This window comes from Peromyscus leucopus, chromosome 18 (assembly GCF_004664715.2).
Source record: "Peromyscus leucopus breed LL Stock chromosome 18, UCI_PerLeu_2.1, whole genome shotgun sequence".
Lineage (NCBI taxonomy): Eukaryota > Metazoa > Chordata > Mammalia > Rodentia > Cricetidae > Peromyscus > Peromyscus leucopus.
Genome location: NC_051078.1, coordinates 43,880,129 through 43,897,713, shown reverse-complemented (window position 1 = coordinate 43,897,713; position 17,585 = coordinate 43,880,129). Strand labels below are relative to the sequence as shown.

Sequence of the window (17,585 nt, the reverse complement as noted above, 5' to 3'; positions counted from 1 at the left end):
GTTGGTGGCACACGCCTTTAATCCCAGCACTCGGGAGGCAGAGACAGGCAGATCTCTGTGAGTTTGAGGCCAGCTGGGCTACCAAGTGAGTTCCAGGAAAGGCGCAAAGCTACACAGAGAAACCCTGTCTCGGAAAACCAAAAAAAAAAAAAAAAAAAAAAAAAAAAGATAGAGCAGCTGGGTATGGTGGCTCCCACCTGTAATCCTGGCATTTGAGAGACTAAAGCAGGATTGCCACAGCTCAAGACCACAGAAATCTCCCCAAACAACAAAAATAAAATAACAAAGGCCTCACACTACGTTAATCGGCTTGAATTTGTTTCACCAAACCAAGCCCTGCTGACGCTTTTCCAACAATAACAACAAGAAGGGAGATCCCCAGGCGGGGAGGAACAGACACCCACGCGTGCTTCCGCAGCGCTCCGCCCACGCTGTGTGCTCCCCCACCCCCGCTTCCGGCCCCGCCCCCGCCCTCCCGAGGCTCCGGCCCCGCCTCCTGCACGAGCTTCCGCCCTGTTCCCCCCCCCCCATTGTCGCCGCCCACCTCCGAGTTTCCGCCAATTGCCGCCTTGGCCCCTCCCCCCGCCCCCGCGCCTTCGTCCATCCGGGTTCATTTCTCTCGTGCTGTCTTGCAAGCATGGAGCTCCACGGCGAACGTGTGTCCGGACCCACAGCTTCGTCGTCTTCTGGAGACTGCTCGCAGGTCACGGTGTCCAGGGAGCTGCTGACCGCGGGGAGCGAGGGTTCCGGAGGTGAGCGGCGGCGGAGACAGGGTTGGGCTGGTGGGGCCGGGACGCTGCGGGGGGACCGGGGACGCTGCGGGGAGACCGGGGACGAGCAGAGCCCGGGATGCTGCGGGGAGACCGGCGACGCTGCGGGGAGACCGGCGACGCTGCGGGGGGACCGGGGACGCTGCGGGGAGACCGGGACGCTGCGGGGAGACCGGCGACGGTGCGGGGGGATCTGGGACGCTGCGGGGGGACCGGGGACGCTGCGGGGGGACAGGGGGCTAGCAGAGCCCAGGACGCTGCGGGGAGACCGGGGACGCTGCGGGGGGACCGGGGACGCTGCGGGAGGACCGGGGACGCTGCGGGGGGACCGGGGACTAGCAGAGCCTGGGACGCTCGCTGCAGGGGAGGGACCGGGGACTAGCAGAGCCCAGGACGGCGCGGGGTGGGGGGCGCGGCACGACTGGGGACGCTGAGGGGGAACCGGGGTCTAGCAGAGCCTGGGACGCGGCGGGGGCGGGGCGGGATGCTGAAGAGCCCGGGAAGCTGCAGGAGACCAGGGATGCTGCAGGGTCAAGCACTTTCGTGGTGGTGGGGAATGTGGTGGGGAATGCCGCGACTATGCCTGCCCGAGGCCGGGCAGTTCTTAGGGAACTCTACAGGGAGGACCGGGACTGGCCTGCCCGGAATGGTGGGTAACAGATGAATACCATTTTTAATAATTTTTGTTTTAGGCACTCACTACCTTAGTGTCACCTTGGTGGAGGGAGACTTGTGTGCGGAAATCCACTCAGCATTTCAGATAGTGTGGTACAGAAGAGAAAAGCATGGGAGAAAGAGGCAGGCGGATCTCTTTTGAGTTCGAGGCCAGGACAGCCAGTTATAATACAGTGACACCCTGTCTCGAAAATAAAAAGAAAATTTGTAGGTTGAAATCCTTACTCAGTGGGGCTTTTATGAAAGTTGCTTTGATAGGCCTCTGTTTCCACATTTTGATTCAAACAGGTGAGACTGCCCATAGAATTTGAATGAATAGAATGCATAAAAGTTCTTGTGCCTGCTTATTAAGTATCGTGGAAATGATTTAAGAATCCAGTGTATCTGAAGGAGTTACAGTACCGATTGCCAAAGCTTGTGTAGTGGCAGTGTCAGAAATTAATAAACTCAAGCCTCACCTTATCCCCGACGCCTGCGGAGGTATCCTAATGACCCCGTTTCTATGATGAAACTGGCATGGTGTTACACAGATAACTATAGGCACTGGCAGGAAAGCAGCAAAGCTGGATATTGGCTCCAAGCTCAGGCTTTCCTCTGAACTTGACCCTTATCAAACCACTAGGCTTTCAGGAGAATTCGGAGGCTCTTGAGTCATCTCTACATTGGGAGTGACAGGCTTTTTGATTTAGAAAGTAAAGAGATTTTCTGTGTGTGAAAAGAAGAGTGAGCAAAGGCTTGAGTGGTCAGTGTACTGTCCCAAAGCTCTCATGGGCTGGGCAGTTGGTTTGTTTGGAGTGGTAAGCTGGACAGGTGCGAGCATGCACAAAATTCTCCAAGGGTGTTTTTGTTTAGATTGAAGCTTTCTCGAAAGACAAGTATGTTCTGTAAAAGAAGAAACGTGCTCAGTGTGTTTCAGTTTGCCCAGTTCTGCATAGCTTGTAACTTTTTGGTTCTATTTTATGATCACAGGTATGTAGAGGGGAGGCTGTTCTCTCCTTTCATGTGGGTAGTGGGTGGAACTAAGGTCTTCAGGTTTGGGAGGCAAGCCCCTGTGTCCATTGAGCCCTCTTTGTTGGCCCAATTTCTGATTTCTTTTTTTTTTTTTTGGAGACAGGATTTCTCCATGTAGTCCTGGCTGTCCTGGAACTTGTTCTGTAAACCAGGCTGGCTTTGAACTCAGAAATCGCCTGCCTCTGCCTATTAGAGGCACGTGCCATCACCTCCTGCCATTTCTGACTTTAAATTCTGTGAAGATTATCATTGCAGGTCCACGTTCTGTTAACTTCATTATTTAAACTATTTAATGCCTGGTGCCCGAAGAAGTCCCACGGTGTCTGATCCTTTGGAACTGGAGTTACAGACCAATATGAGCCACCATGTGGGTGCTGGGAGTCAAACCCTGATGTTTGCAAGAGCAGTTGCTGAGACATTTTACTATGTGGTCCTGACTGAAGACAGTCACAGGAGCTGTTGCTGATGTCCCCTCTCACTGTTCTGCAGGGCTGAGGGTCATCCCAGCACTGAGTTGCAGCGTATTTATGATGTAAATTGTATTTTCAGGTATCTGGGACCAATTGCTCATCAGCTCTAAGCCTCATTCCAAGAAGACTTCTGCTCTTCAAACAGTTAGGATTCAGAGGAGCCCTTGTAAGTACTGCCTTTCCACTCTAGAGGGCGCTCCCCCAATTTCGGTTAATTAGTCCTTTATTTGATGGAATAGTCTGTCTTCATGGCTCATATCAAACCGTAGAGTCAAATACAGCAAGTCTAATATTGTGTAAGTCATTGTCTAAGGAATAGAATTTTTCATCTTGATCCCCTGCCTGCACTTTAGTCAGAATACATTTTTTTTTTTTTTAACTGAAAAAGTTTCTGGCTTAGTGAGATGTCACACATCTGCAGTTGGAAGGCTGAGGCCGGAGAACTGCAACATGTTGGAGATCAGCTTGGGCAGTTATCAAGATTTCACTTGTTTGAAAAAAGGACTTACTGTTCACGTTTTGGAATATTAAATATAGTTACGGAGAACACCACTATTGGTCAACTGTTGTTGTGACAGTCTGTGTAGCAAAGAAGTGTCCTCAGAATTGAAGCATTCCCTCCTAGATTAAAACATTTCCTTAAATAGTGTAAGGAGACTTTTAAGATAACAGAGGAAGCTGGGCAGTGGTGGTGCATGCCTTTAATCTCAGCACTTGGGAGGTAGAGGCAGGCAGATCTCTTGAGTTTGAGGGCAGCCTGGACTGCACATCAAGTTCCAAGCCAACCAGTGCTACTCAAAGAAACCCTGTCTTGAAAAAAACAAACAAACAAAGCATATAGACAGTAAACAAGCTTCTGGAAGTAAATTTGCAGGAATCCCAAGACCCCTTCCCTAAGGATTACATCTGCAGTAATAGTTAGTGAAGCCTAGCTGCTTGTGACTCCTGCAGAGAGCTGCAGGGAGGCAACTTTTACGAGTTGTCACTCTTGTTGCTCTGAGTAAGCCCAATAAACTCACTGGCTCACTACGTTGCTCTTTAGGGGAAATCTTTGCTTTAGTCTGTCGTTAGAGCCCTGTCTAGGGTGAACACATGTTAGTTCACGTCTTCTAAAGGCTTCAGTTCACTTACCAGGCTAAACTAGAACTCACTATGTAGCTCAGGCTGGCCTTGAACTCATTGTGACCCTGCTGCCTCAGCCTCTTGAGTTGTGGGATTGGAAGCGTCAGTTGTACCCCTCACAGCTTTACATGGTGAATCTCGTTAATAATACAAACTAACAGAGCCAGCCCCTTCATTAATCACACTATAATATTGCTGAATTGCACGCTCATGAATGTGCTCCTCATTGAGACTGTCGAAATAGCTTTCATAAAGTCATCAGTGTCTGTGTAATGGGCCCTTCCCCTTTATTTTCAGAAGTCCAGTTAAGCTCTTTTTGTCTCCGCCTTCCCAGTGCTCGATGCAGTAATGTGCCTTGTTTTTTGGTGGTGGTGGTACAACTTGGACTTAGAACTTTCCGCAGGCTGTGCACGAACTCTGGTGCTGAGCTGTATTCCCAGCCCTTTCTGTATTTCTTTTGTTTTTCAGGACTAAGTTTCTCTGTGTAGCTTTGACTGATCTGGAACTTCCTGTAGACCAGGCTGGTCTCAAACTCACAGAGGTCTGCCTACCTCTGCCTCTCAAATGTTGGGATTAAAGGTGTGTGCTGCCACTGTCCAGGAGAATTTTTCTGTTTTGAGACAAGGTTTCTCTTAAGTTGCTTAGGCTGGCCCCAAACTCCCTCTGTAGCCCAGGCAGGCCATGAAGTTGAGATCTTGCTGTCTACCAAGTAGCTTCCACTAAAAGGCCTAGCTATTTATGTATTTATCTGTTTGTTTTAGAGGCAGGGTCTCACATAGTCTAGGTTGGTCTCAAACTTCACTGTGTAGCTGAGAGTGATCCTGACTCTGGATTTTCCCACCTCTCCCAATTCTAGGATTACAGTTACTGCTGCCACGTCTAGCTTTAGTTACTCTTTTTTTTCTCTGCTCCTGGACAGTCTCCCTGTGTTTATCCCTGGCTGGTCTAGAACATTCTATAGAGATCATGCTAGCCTCTAACACACAGATGCTCCTATCTCTGCCTACACTGGTGTGTGCCACCACACCTGGCAGTTATTTACTCTAGGAGATTGCTCAGGGTAAGATTGCTTGTTAAGAAAACACAAGGAACAGAATTCAAATCCTTAGAACCCACTTACAATGCTGTGTGGCCACATGAACCTGTAACCCCTATGGTGTTAGGGGCAGAGACAGAGTCATTAAAGGACTTTGAAATTGACCTCTGAAACTTTTCAAGCCAGTCCTCCATCATCTGCATTGCTCTCACCATTATCTTCCAGACTCCCACAGAACAGGTCACCAAACTTTGAATACTTAATGGTTTTAACAGCCCAGAGTTCTAAAGTTTTTCCACAATCCTAAAAACGCATGGTCAGGTCTGTCACAGCAATACCCCACTATTGTGGTACCAGTTTCTGTCCTAGTTAGGGTTTCTGTTGCTGTGTTAGAACACCATGACTAACGAAACTTGGGGAGGAAAGGTTTATTTGGCTTACGCTTCTGTATTACTGTTCATTGCTGAAGGATTTCAGGACAGGAACCTGGAGGCAGGAGCTGATGAGAGGCCATGGAGGGGTGTTGTTTACTGGCTTGCTCATCCTGCTTTCTTATAGAACCCAGGATGGCACCATCCACAATGGGCTGCTCCCCCCCCCCCCCCCCCCCCCCCCACTGATTGATTGCTCACTGAGAAAATGTCCTGCAGCCAGGTCTTGCAGAGGCATTTTCTCACTTGAGGGTCCCTCCTCTCAGATGACTAGCTGGTGTGGAGTTGACTAAACTAGCCAGGATGGTGGTGAAATTGGATGCATTAAATAGAATTCTGAATTGCAAATTGAGTGAAAGCTCAGATTGCCTAAAGGGAAAACTTGGCTCATTTTTGGGATGACAGAACCCAGTCAGAAACTGCAAGTTCATTTGGATCCAGATGCCTTCTGTCCTCACCTGTGGCCTCTCAGCTCTGCTTTCTTGGTGTTGGATTGATCTAAAGATGGCTATTCCACAGCTGTGGAGAGTTGGCTGCTTTATGAGAAGTTCCAGACCCACATTCATCACTTACTTGGTTTTTTTCTCTTTCACTCCCAAGTTGACCACTTCCTGGCTTGGCTAGAACACTCTGTTAGCTTATGCCATGGGCAGATTCTGGTGGGCAAGACGACTACAGACTTACATAGGCTTGTTCAGGATGAGAGAGACAGTAATGACCCAAGCTCAGAAGGAAGGAAGGGCAGGGCACGGCACGGTCTGTGCAGGATGATGGGAAGTTGGAAGCCAGTTGTGAATTAACCTGGGCTACATAGCAAGCCTGTTTCCAAAAAGAAGATGGCTGGTGTTGACACTTCCAGGTGAAAGTGGGTAGATGTTGGGCAGGTGACACACCTCCAGGTAACTGAAATAGTAAACAGTAGAAGTGGGACCCTATTAATAACCTTGACAGCCTTACTGTAAAGACCATTAGGTCATTCTGCCTTTTTTTTTCCAGTCACCTTGTTGAATGCCAGCCTTGTAGAATTTTATACTTTTGGGACAGAAGAGAAACGCAAAACATTTGAGTAATAATTGCTGAATTGTGTGATCTTGTTGCTTTGGGAGTTTCAAATAACTGATTGGCAGAGCCCTTGGCCTAGCAAAAGTAAGGCCCTGGTTTAATCCTCAGTGATCTCCCCTACCCCCACCCACCCTCCGACCCAAGGCAGCTGAGAAGCAAACGGATGTTAAGAGTTGATGGATTGGGCTGGAGAGATGGCTCAGTGGTTAAAAACACTGACTGCTCTTCCAGAGGACCGGGGTTCAATTCCCAGCACCCACATGGCAGCTCACAGCTGTCTATAACTCCAAAATCTGATACCCTCACATAGACAAATTTGCCTCTGGAGGCAAAACACCAGTGCAAATAAAATAAAAATAAATTATTTTTTAAAAGTGGATGGATTTATTGTTGCTCTGCAGTGAAGTGTTCGACCAGGTGTTGTGGAGTCTGGGACTTACTAACATGTCTGCATACTATGTTTGCTGTCCACAGTGTTAGACCAGGTTCAGGCCTTCCTCCCACAGATGGCTCAGGCAAATGAAAAGCTACGAAAGGAAATGATGGATGCTCCAGCTGATTGCTTCAATATCGAGAATATTGATGGAACATCCGGAAACATCATACAGATGGTAACTGTGCCCTATTTCTGTTTCATGGGATGGAGTTAGTGTGCTTGTCACCAAAATGAGAAAGAGTGATACTTTGAAATTTTGTTCTAAAATGAAATATTTCAAAATTTGTGAACACCTTCACACAGGCAAGATGGTGGAATGTACTTGGGAGTTGCACAGTCGTGGTACCCTGTCTTACTTGCTCTTCAGTGCTGAGCACAGCTGTTGACATTAACAAAGAGGCAGGGCTTTGTACAGTGACGGCCACTGATCCTTTTTTAAGGGAAGGGCTATATTGTTGGCTCACAGTTCAAGGGGACCATTTTTTTCATGGTGGGAAGTTGTGCCTGAGGCTCCGACTGCGGTGCAGAAGCTTGTGGCATGCTACAATTTCATTTTTTATTCAATGCCTTTCCCCTCTTTTTGTCACTTTGAAAGGATAGAAGCCATTCTTAGTTGAGCTGCACAAAGTTAGGTAGCAGGCAGGATTCAGCCTGCTGGTTATAACTTGCTGGCCCTTGCTCAGAAATGTAAATCCCATTAAGGCAAGAGTTGTGGAGTGTTTTTGAGGAAGTGGGTTGGGGGCAGCCCTTACCTGTGGCCCAGGTTGGCCTCGTTGTCAGTCCTGACTATCCCCAGTGCTGGGTTACAGGTTGGGATTGTAGATGTGTCACGTAAGTCTGAAGTGTCCAGTGTAGTGCCTGACTCCAGGCCAGTGGGTCTCAACCTGCCTATTGGAAAACACAGGTACTACATTATGATCGTAACAGCAAAATTACATTTATGAAGTAGCAGTGAAAATAGTTTCCTGGCTGGGGGTCACTACAGCATGAAGAACTGTGTTAATGGGTTGCAGCATTAGGGAGGTTGAGAACCACTGCTGTAGTCCTTTTTTGAGAGAATGCTGTTGGATGTGTACTAGGCAAAAGGAGCCCCCTTTTGTTTTTTAAGTTCCTGTGCGTTGGTGTTTCACCTGCATGTATGTCTGTATGAGGGTGTCATATCCTCTGGAGCTACAGACAGATGCGAGTCACTATGTGGTTGCTAGGAATTGAACCCAGGTCCTCTGAAAGAGCAGTCAGTAAACTTAACTGCTGAGTCATCGCTCCTGCCCAGAAAAAGCATTTTTAAAGGCATGAGTAAAATCAATCTTTCAAACTGCTCTTACGATGTATTCTGGCACCTGAGAACGTGGACGTGCCATTTGTATTAAGCACACAGCCCGATCTGTGCTCCAGAATTTATAATGGATATTGATAGCTTCCTCTGCTGCTTTTATTTAAGAATTATTATTTTCTGTGTGCACGTCAGTGTGTCTGGCACCTATGTGGGTGGGTGCCCATGGGGGCCAGCAGAACCAGAAGAACGCTAGATTTCCTGAAGCTGGAGTTGAGGTGTTAGGAGCCACTTGGTTGGTCATGGGTGCTGGGAACTGAACTGGGGTCCTCGGGACAAGCACCTCGACCCGCCGAGCCTGCCCTGGAGCCAGCTGTACTGCTTTGTCTTTTTTGGTTTCTTGAGACAGGGTTTCTCCATGCGGTTTTGGTGCCTGGCCTGGACCTCGCTCTGTAGACCAGGCTGGTCTTGAACTCACAGAGATCCGCCTGTCTCTGCCTCCTAAGTGCTGGCATTAAGGCGTACACCACTGCCGCCCGGCACTAGCTGTTGCTTTACTAGAACATGTTACAGAACTGCCCTGAAGTAGATTTCTCAACCTGACACTTCTTACAGGATGTGGCCTTATTTGAGATGAACCAGTCAGATTCAAAAGAAGAGGACAGCTCAGAAGAGAGCTCACAGGACGGCTCTGAGGACAGCTCAGAGTCTGAAGATGAAGACTACATCCCCTCCGAAGTCACCATAGACACCATAAAGCTTCCGAATGCAGAAGGTGGCAGAGGCAAGATTGAAGTTTTAGACAGTCCGGCAAGTAAAAAAAAGAAGCAGTGAGATAGGCCAGTGAAAAGAGAGGCAGGTCCTCCCTACCTGCGACTGGGGGAAGGTGGTTTCTGGGGTGATGGGTCCAGGGTCCCTCTGATGCTCTTTCAGTGTCAAAAAGAAAAATTTGCAAGTCTGGGTGTGTTCAAAATAGGAAGTGTTTCGATCTTGATGACAGAGAGGGCAGCGCCCTTGGGTACCGAGAAGGGAAATAGGGAAGAAATAACTTTTGATGGGTTGGTTACATGAGGCATTTGCCTAAGTTGACATGATCTGAACAGTGTGGCCTGTGACTCAGTGAAGCCCATCTACACTAAAATCCGGCTACTAGTTAGAACATTCCCGATTCCAAATTGAGGGTTTGGGTTTTGGTTTGTTTCTGTACCAAGGCAGGTTGCGGTTTGTTATATAAAAACTGGGTACTAGAGACCAGCCCAGGGTAATGGCCCCTGCCATTTAAGGTATGATGGTGGCTAGATTTTATTAAAGGAAACCAAAATTGCCTTTTAAAGATTTGTAAATGGACAGCATTCAGATCCTGTAAAGGCATACTGAGCTCTTGCTGTAAAGAGGTTTAGTGTTTACAAATCTCTGTGTGCTTTATCACTGTGTGCTGCTATATGTATATGAATTCATGTAAGCATTGTCTTCAAATTGTGATGGTACCGACAGCTGAAAGAATGACTCCAGTTCTCCAGTTAGTTAGCTTACAGAGTGGTGGGTGACGTGGGTAGCTGTTCTGACTCACCAGTCTTGATTGGGTTTTGTCAGAGCTAGCAAGTGCCAGAGGTGGGAGAATGAACCATCCCTTCAGGAGGCTACTTGAGTATCGGAGCATGCCCATTACCTGGAGGACATGGTAACAGCTCTCTCACTTCGTGGTGGTTTGACATTCGATGTGTTGATGCTTACATCCTTGCCTCTGAGCCAGGGTCTCTAAACACAGGTTATGCGGCCTGGACCCAGTTTCCCACCTTCCAGCTCTGTCTGCACCTTCTTCCATAGTCCTGAGCCTTAGAGATATTATGCTTATCTTCCCCCCTGAGAACTGAGCCATTGGGCTTCTGTGCCAAAACAAGAGGAAAGACTGGAGCCATGGATGCATACTCCTTAAGTGATACAGGCAGTCAGAAGGGCACATACCCCCATGGTAGTGACCTAAGCCAGTGGTCAAAAACATTTTGCACGTTTGTGCAAGTATCACATCTTAACTGGGTTTTCTGGTATCCAGTGTCCACACACAGATCCCTAGCACAGCTGTGTATAATACCCAGAGCCAGTCCGTAGCCTGTTTTTGCAATATCCAGGTTTCTTGGTTTAAGAAGCATCTGTGTAGGTGTGGTTCGGAACTTGAAAATAAACTTAACCAGGGCTTTGCTTAGATTGCTGATAATAGGGCTCCTGCCTAATGACTAAATACAGAAAGTGGGTATTCCTGTGACAAAGACAGTGGCTTCACATCTTGGTGAGTGCCAAGCTGTAAGACCACAGCTGAGGCATAAAAGAGTAAAGCATTTTTATTACCATGTACAGGAGAACAAAGGTTATATATCGTTCTCACACTGGACATGCTCCCCAACAAAGAAACAGTGGGCACTTCATTTGGGAAGCCTATATGTAATCATAAAGGGAAGGCATGTTGGAGACTGATGCATTCCCTCCTGAGCATACTCAGGTCATAGCTCAAAGAGGAAAGGTGGCAAATGGGAACATCTGAGGGACAGCCTACATCGTGAATGAAGATGAGATGGTCGGGGAAGGTTCTCGGGTGTTCTTGGGTTTGCATAACGAACACTCGATGGGTGGTTAGTGGCTGCTTTGGGATAACAGCTAGGTTATAGATAGGAGTTGGCTGACAGCTCAGAGGGGGACTTGGAGGAGCGGCTCTAGATGTATCCCCTTGTACAGGAGCAGATAGCCCTGTAAGTGTGGTTTGCTTTACCTGCAGTGCCCTTGCACAGCTCTATCCATGTACCTACTAATAGTAGTGTCTCTCTCATTCGGTCTTTCTAGGCACAATGGGTCCTAATCATAAATGCCCATGTCGGGGTTAGGTCCAATTTCATAATGCCCAGAAGGTAGCACGTTAGGCCAGGTTATGGGTTCCCATTCAACCAGAAGCTCACGTTTAGAGCAAGATTGTCATGTTCGGCTTTTATTCATATGGGAGAGCCTCTGTTGATATTGGGGAGATCTGTGAAATTTTTTCACTTGGACTGATGGAGGGGAGCAAAATGTTTCACGGCATAACTACCTGACTAGAGAGAGAGTTCACCATGTGTGCAATAGTCAGATTATCACCATCATGGGCTACAGTGGTTGCCGCCCAGTGCAAGAAGAGGCAGTCGCAGTATGACTCCAATACACATAAATATTTCAGAGGATAATTGTCTTAGTTTACTTTCCTATTTTTATGAAGAGACACCATGACCACAACAACTTGTAAAATAGAGAATTTAGTTGTGAGCTTCCTTATAGTGTCAGAGGGTGAGTCTGATCATCTGTAGCAGCAGCTTATGTCTGCTCTACATACGGGAGGCAGAGAGTGAGACTGGGCTTGGCTGGGCTTTTGAAACCTCAAAGCCCCCCCTAGTGACACCCCTTTTCCCAACAAGACCACACCTCCTAATCCTTCCTAAACAGTTCTACCAACTAGGACCCAACATTCATATAAGGACCCTTCTCATTTAAAACACCACAGTAGTTGATGGGGTACATACGTGTTTAGCAAAGTGGTGGTAGGCTTGCCATTGTTTGTGTGATTTATTTGATCCCCGGGGTTTCTGACCTGACGGAGAGTTCTAACATGGAGTGGGCTGGACAGACAACCGGGAGAATGTTGACTCTACCCATGCTGATTGCACCAACACTGAATTTGCTGTTACCTGTGTAACAAGCAGATAATGGAGCAAATTGCGGTCCCTAGCAAAGCCAGGCTGTAGGAATAGGCTCTCCCTTGTGGCCTGCATAGTGCCTCTGACACTGGCGGCTAATGACTGGATGGGGCAATGTATCTTGGTTTAAGCCCAGGTTGGTGTTCCAGTCTCCCAAAGTCTGAGCATGTGGTGTCTTCAGCAGTGGGGGATAGTGACAATAGCCGGTATAATGTGGGAACCTCTGGGGCCTGTCTTTCTGGCCAACAACTCCTGGGAAGGTAGACCACCCTCACATTGGCGTTTTTATTTAACAACTTTATGGTTGCTGGAAGCACCATTAATGCACATGTGTCTTTATTGAAACATCAACTGCCATTTAAGTATTTGTGCCATTTCTGTAGTGTGATTTTGTGGCACCTTATTAGAGACTTGGAACAAAGCTTTCCAACAACCCTTTTCAGACATGCCGGTTTTACCGGCAGTGAAGCAGACAGACTGCCGCATTCCACCTGCTTCAGGGTTTCCCTCTTTGTCAAGCAGTTGCTCCAGTGTTGTGGATATTGGCTTATACCCCTCTCTATGACAGGGATATGAAACCCATTGAAACTGTCTGTTCAGGTGGGGTGGGCCTCAGGACAGTAGGCACACAGTTGCTTAAGCTGTCCCACAAAAATCTTAAGTTTACTCAAAACTTCTGAGGGAAGAGGGTCACGTTGGGGGAGATGGAAAGGGTGTTGGAGTACAGTTGATCAAGACGAATTGTTTACATGTATGAAATTGTCAAAAAAATGAATAAACTCGATGTTTTACAAAACCATTTAAAGCATTTGGTGGCACGTTCTTGTAGTTCTAGCACTCAGGCTGAGACAGGAGAATTGAGAATTTAAGGCTGGCCTTGGCCTGGGTTGCACATTAAGACCCCATCTAAAACCTCAAGCTCCCTTGTGTTCTGATTTCATGCTTCCCCATCAAATTATGCAGGGCTGAGCAACTGAAAGAGGGTGAGGTGTGAAGGTACACCAGTACCCCAGAATCTGTCCATTGCCAGACTCCTTTCCTTTTCTGTGTCCTGTTTATCCTTTTGTCCCATCTGTCTGTCCTTATCGCAAGTTACTCCTCTCTTGATTTCCTTCCTAGATTTTAAGACTTCATACCTGTTTGCTTTTGTTATACATTATAGACTGGGATCTCTATATGAGGAAACATAGGAGTTTTTGGATAGGCTCATTTTTCTTGCAAGTTTCATTTCATTTTTCTTCACAACTAAATGATACGTGTGTGTGTATCACATTTTTGTTTTGTTTCTTGGTACATCTAGACTGGCTGCATGTCCTTGCTCCTATGAATATAGCAGCAGGAAACATGGATGTGCAGTTGTCTTTCTGCTAGTAAATGGAGCCCTTTGGGTACAGGAATGGTATAGCTGGGTCATGTGGTAGATCTAGGTTTAATTTTTTGAAACCCCTCCATGATTTCCATAACGGCTAAACTTATTTGCACTCTCATCAGCAGTGAATAGGATTTCTCTTCCCTCACACCCTGTCCAGCATTTGTCAGATTTCCTGATAGCCATTTTGCCTGAGGTAGTTTCAGTTTACATTTTCCTGATGGCTAGAGATAGTCAAACAGTTTTTTTTTGTTGTTTTTTTTTTTGAGACAGTGTTTCTCTGTGTAGCACTGGGCTGTCCTGGAACTCACTCTTTAGAACAGGCTGGGCTCGAACTCACAGAGATCAACCTGGCTCTGCCTCCTGAGCACTGGATTAAAGGTGTACACCACCACTACCCTCCAGAACGTTTTTTTGTTTTTTAGCTACTTGCAGTCCATGTGTTTCTGCCTTAGCCCATTTCATTAGCCCATTTGTTGATTGGAATTTTTTTGCTGCAAAGAAACTTGAATTTCATGTAGCCCCTGCAGTTTTCTCCGAGCTGGTTTCTGTGCTGTTGGAATTATGTTCAGACAGTTCTTGTATACACTAACATCTTAAAGTGCATTCCCTGTGTTTTCCTGGAGCAACTTCAGGTTTTAAATTAACGTCTTTGGTCTACTTTGAGTTGATTTCTCAAACATTTTTGGAGACAGGGTTTTTCACTATGTAGTCTTACCTAGAATTGATTATAGACCTGGTTGGGCCTCATCTTACAGGCACACCCCTGCCTTTGTCTTCTAAGTGCTGGGAATAAAGGCATGCACCACCTTGCCTAGCCCTGGTTGATTTTGTATAGGATGAAAGATATGGTAGCATCATTTGTTGAATAAGCCTTTTTTTTTTTTTTTTTTTTTTTTTTTTTTGGTTTTTCAAGACAGGGTTTCTCTGTGTAGCTTTGCGCCTTTCCTGGGACTCACTTGGTAGTCCAGGCTGGCCTCGAACTCACAGAGATGCGCCTGCCTCTGCCTCCCGAGTGCTGGGATTAAAGGCGTGCGCCACCACTGCCCGGCTTGTTTTGTTTTTTTGAGACAGGGTTTCTCTGTGTAGTTTTGGTGCCTGTCTTGTATCTCACTCTGTAGACCAGGCTATCCTCGAACTCAGAGATCAGCCTGGCTCTGCCTCCTGAGTGCTGGGATTGAAGGCGTGCGCCAGCACCACCTGGGGAATAAGCTTTTTGAATTGGTTGTTTTAGGCACTTTTGTTATAAGTTAAGTGGCTATAACTTTGTTGGTCTTTTTCCAGGTCTTAATTCTGTTTGATTGGTTGTCCCAGGACCAGGCTGTCTTTGTCATTGTAACTGTGTGATATAATCTTGTTATTTCTTTATTTCCTATCATATCTGTAATCCACCTCTCCCCCCCCAGATAATTATACACTCAGGCTGTTCAGGCTCTTGATTTCATATAGATGTCCATGGCTAGGACAACAGAATTACTCCTCTACAACTCCTCTTTGGTCAGTACATCCACATTAGGGTACCAGTTATGGTGTGTGACACTACCTGGGAAGACGGGAACAAATGTCTCCTCTCCCCAGATAGGGAACTAACAGAAGGCAGAAGTAAAGGTACCAGTAAAGTCTGACTTTGACCCAATGAGCTTTATTGGGGTGACTTACAGGAATGCGGATGAAGAGCAGAAATGACTGAAATTGACGTAACGTGGTGGGGGACAGGGACACACAGGAAATGAAGAAATGATAATCCCAGACATACATACAGAAAACCTGGAATCTGATGGGAACAGGCCAAAACTAGCAGCAACTAGAAAACTTTATTTTATGCATCTGAATTGAGGAGGTGGGTTCATTGTATACATCTGAAGGAAGCAGGCCTAGCTAATCTTAGTGTAGGATTCCTAGGGGAGCAGTCTCAGACTAAACATCCTGGAGAAGAAAGCTCAGGCTGATAGTTTTTACATACATTCTTTGGTGAATGAACACTGGTACTTAGACCAAGGAAAGCTTCGCCATTCCTCTGAGCCCCACCCAGGAATGCTTTGCCATGGGTCTGAGGCATTGGGGTCCTTGATGTGCTGTGCCCATGTCAACAGCACCCACTCAGGACTTCATCTCTTCCTTTCCTTCCCAAATCACTAACACCCACCCCAGCGTGAGTGATCACTGCTGTAGGACTATTTCAATTACACTGTCAGGTATCATATCAGTCTTATTTGGACCATAATACTCCCAAGACTCTAAAGCTGTGCCTTGCCCTTGTACTTTGTGTCGGTTGATCTAGCCTCATTCTAGCATCTGCCTGTTTAGATGCTTTTTTGTAATTCTGTAAAACAGAGAGGTTAACGTTAACGTCATTTTTGTAGTGAAACCTCTCTTCAGAGAGTTGGCAGGCTAATAAGGTCCTGGGCCACTATGCCATAACAAGCAGGAGGGCTATTAAGTTACTCTAGGACGTTCTCTGAAGGTTCACCACATTTGACCATTCCAAGTGAATGCAAATCAGTCTTGAGGTTCTGGAGCCAAGGCAATACTGAAAAATGTATTCGTACAGTTTCACACAACAGAGAGAGACTCTGTGACTTCTATCAGTTGTTCAATCAAAGAGCAGTGTAGGGTACTGTGGCATGGATTGGGAACTCCCATAGTTAACGCTATAATTTGTCATTCTCTGGGAATTGATTGTGTGTGGCTTCCCAGGTGGTACTGAGCTGTGGAAAGGGCTCTGGTCTGGGTGAATAACCTCTACTATTTCCAGCTCCTTAATAGATTTCTTTTAATTTCACATTCTCCAGGTAGCTTATATGCTGATATTTACAGTCTAGGAGTAAGTTTACAGGTTCCCAGTTGCCCAAATACACATGGCTGCCTTTGCAGGCGGGACTGAGGTGGTGTGCAGAGTGAGCCCAAGAACGCTTCCACCTTCAGAGTATTTTCTTGTACATATCCTATATGGGGTGCTGGTGGTGGGGTTGTATACATGCCTGCCTCTTGTCCAAGGGAAGTAAGGCAGGGAAAAGACAGACTCCATCCCAACAGGCTGAGACTGTTTATTGGAACAGCAAGGGCCTCGGCCTTGCCTTGTAGTGGTAGTAGTGTGCTCAGTAGGGGAGTTGTAGTGTTGCCTCGGCCGGTTACGGTTTTATCAAAACGTGGGCAGCAGGGTTCGGGGAGTGGTTTGGGAGGGTGGTGGTGGTCCATTAGGCTCCCAGCCAGCAGAAGGTTCCTTGACCAGGGTTGGGGGAGTAGAACGTCTACAAGTCAAACTAAGTTTAGCCCAACATATCCCAACTCTGAAGGGATATGAACTGAGCTAGAGAAGGTTCAGGACAGGGAATTTTATAGGTGGGTCTTCATAGGGGTTGGGGATAAGGTTATTTCTGGAAGGACTTTCTTGCCAGTTGGGGGTAAAGATCAATGATTTGGGAGTAGAGGGGTGGAGGTGACCCATAGAGGTGGTATCTATGTCAGACAGTGGTTGTTACCCATTTCTGCCTTGAGAATTCTGCAACCCTCTGGCCAGTGAAAGTTGGTACAGTCTTGGTTAGGAAGTTGGTGAATCTGAAACGTCAGAAACAAAATATGAGAACGAGCAAGATGATAACTATTGGGCCCATCAGTGGGGTGATCCATGACTTTCAAGTAGTGTTAAGTATTATTTCAGAAGGATTTTTTTTTTTATTCTTTTTAGCCGTGGTCTAGCATTTTCCTGTACTAGACCTGATTGAGGCATAAAATTCTTTTCTCCAAGTCTCCAGGTGACTCTGTCCTTACTATGGGAGGCCAGCTCCTACCTTTTCCAGTGTTCTATGAGGAGAGAGAAATAAGGGACTTGTAGATAGGCCTAGTCGAGAAGAGGCAAAAGACAGAAATGCAGGCTAGCTTTGGGAGGGCCTGGATCAATATCCCACCAGCCCAGAACCTTATTCAAAAGGGCTATTTATAACAATGCCAAGAGGTGAGGCAAAAGACTTCCCTCTTGCTAAATACAGTTAAATGTAGACCCTTCCAAATACCTGGTACCCAGGACTGTGGTACAGTCATCCTCTTTTTTTTTTTTGGTTTTTTTGAGACAGGGTCAGCCATCCTCTTACGCAGTTTTGCTGGGTAAAGCAAGCTCAGATTTCACTAGGAAACTTCTGTGGACTCCCACACCTTCCCTGTGTCCTTCCAGTTTGACTCTCTAGCCTCCTATTTTCCTGCCTAGCTCTTTATTA

General features: G+C 46.7%; 1 protein-coding gene across 1 annotated transcript; it reads left to right on the top strand.

Annotated features, from left to right (window-relative positions):
• The first annotated feature begins 594 nt into the window (after positions 1 to 594).
• Positions 595 to 12,801, top strand: LOC114687660 (uncharacterized protein C12orf45 homolog). The gene is made up of 4 exons (XM_028862255.2): positions 595 to 752; positions 3,006 to 3,092; positions 7,052 to 7,188; positions 8,902 to 12,801. Exons 1-4 carry the CDS (start codon positions 638 to 640, stop codon positions 9,118 to 9,120), a joined length of 558 nt encoding a protein of 185 aa, XP_028718088.1. The 5' UTR covers positions 595 to 637; the 3' UTR covers positions 9,121 to 12,801.
• Positions 12,802 to 17,585: the final 4,784 nt, after the last annotated feature.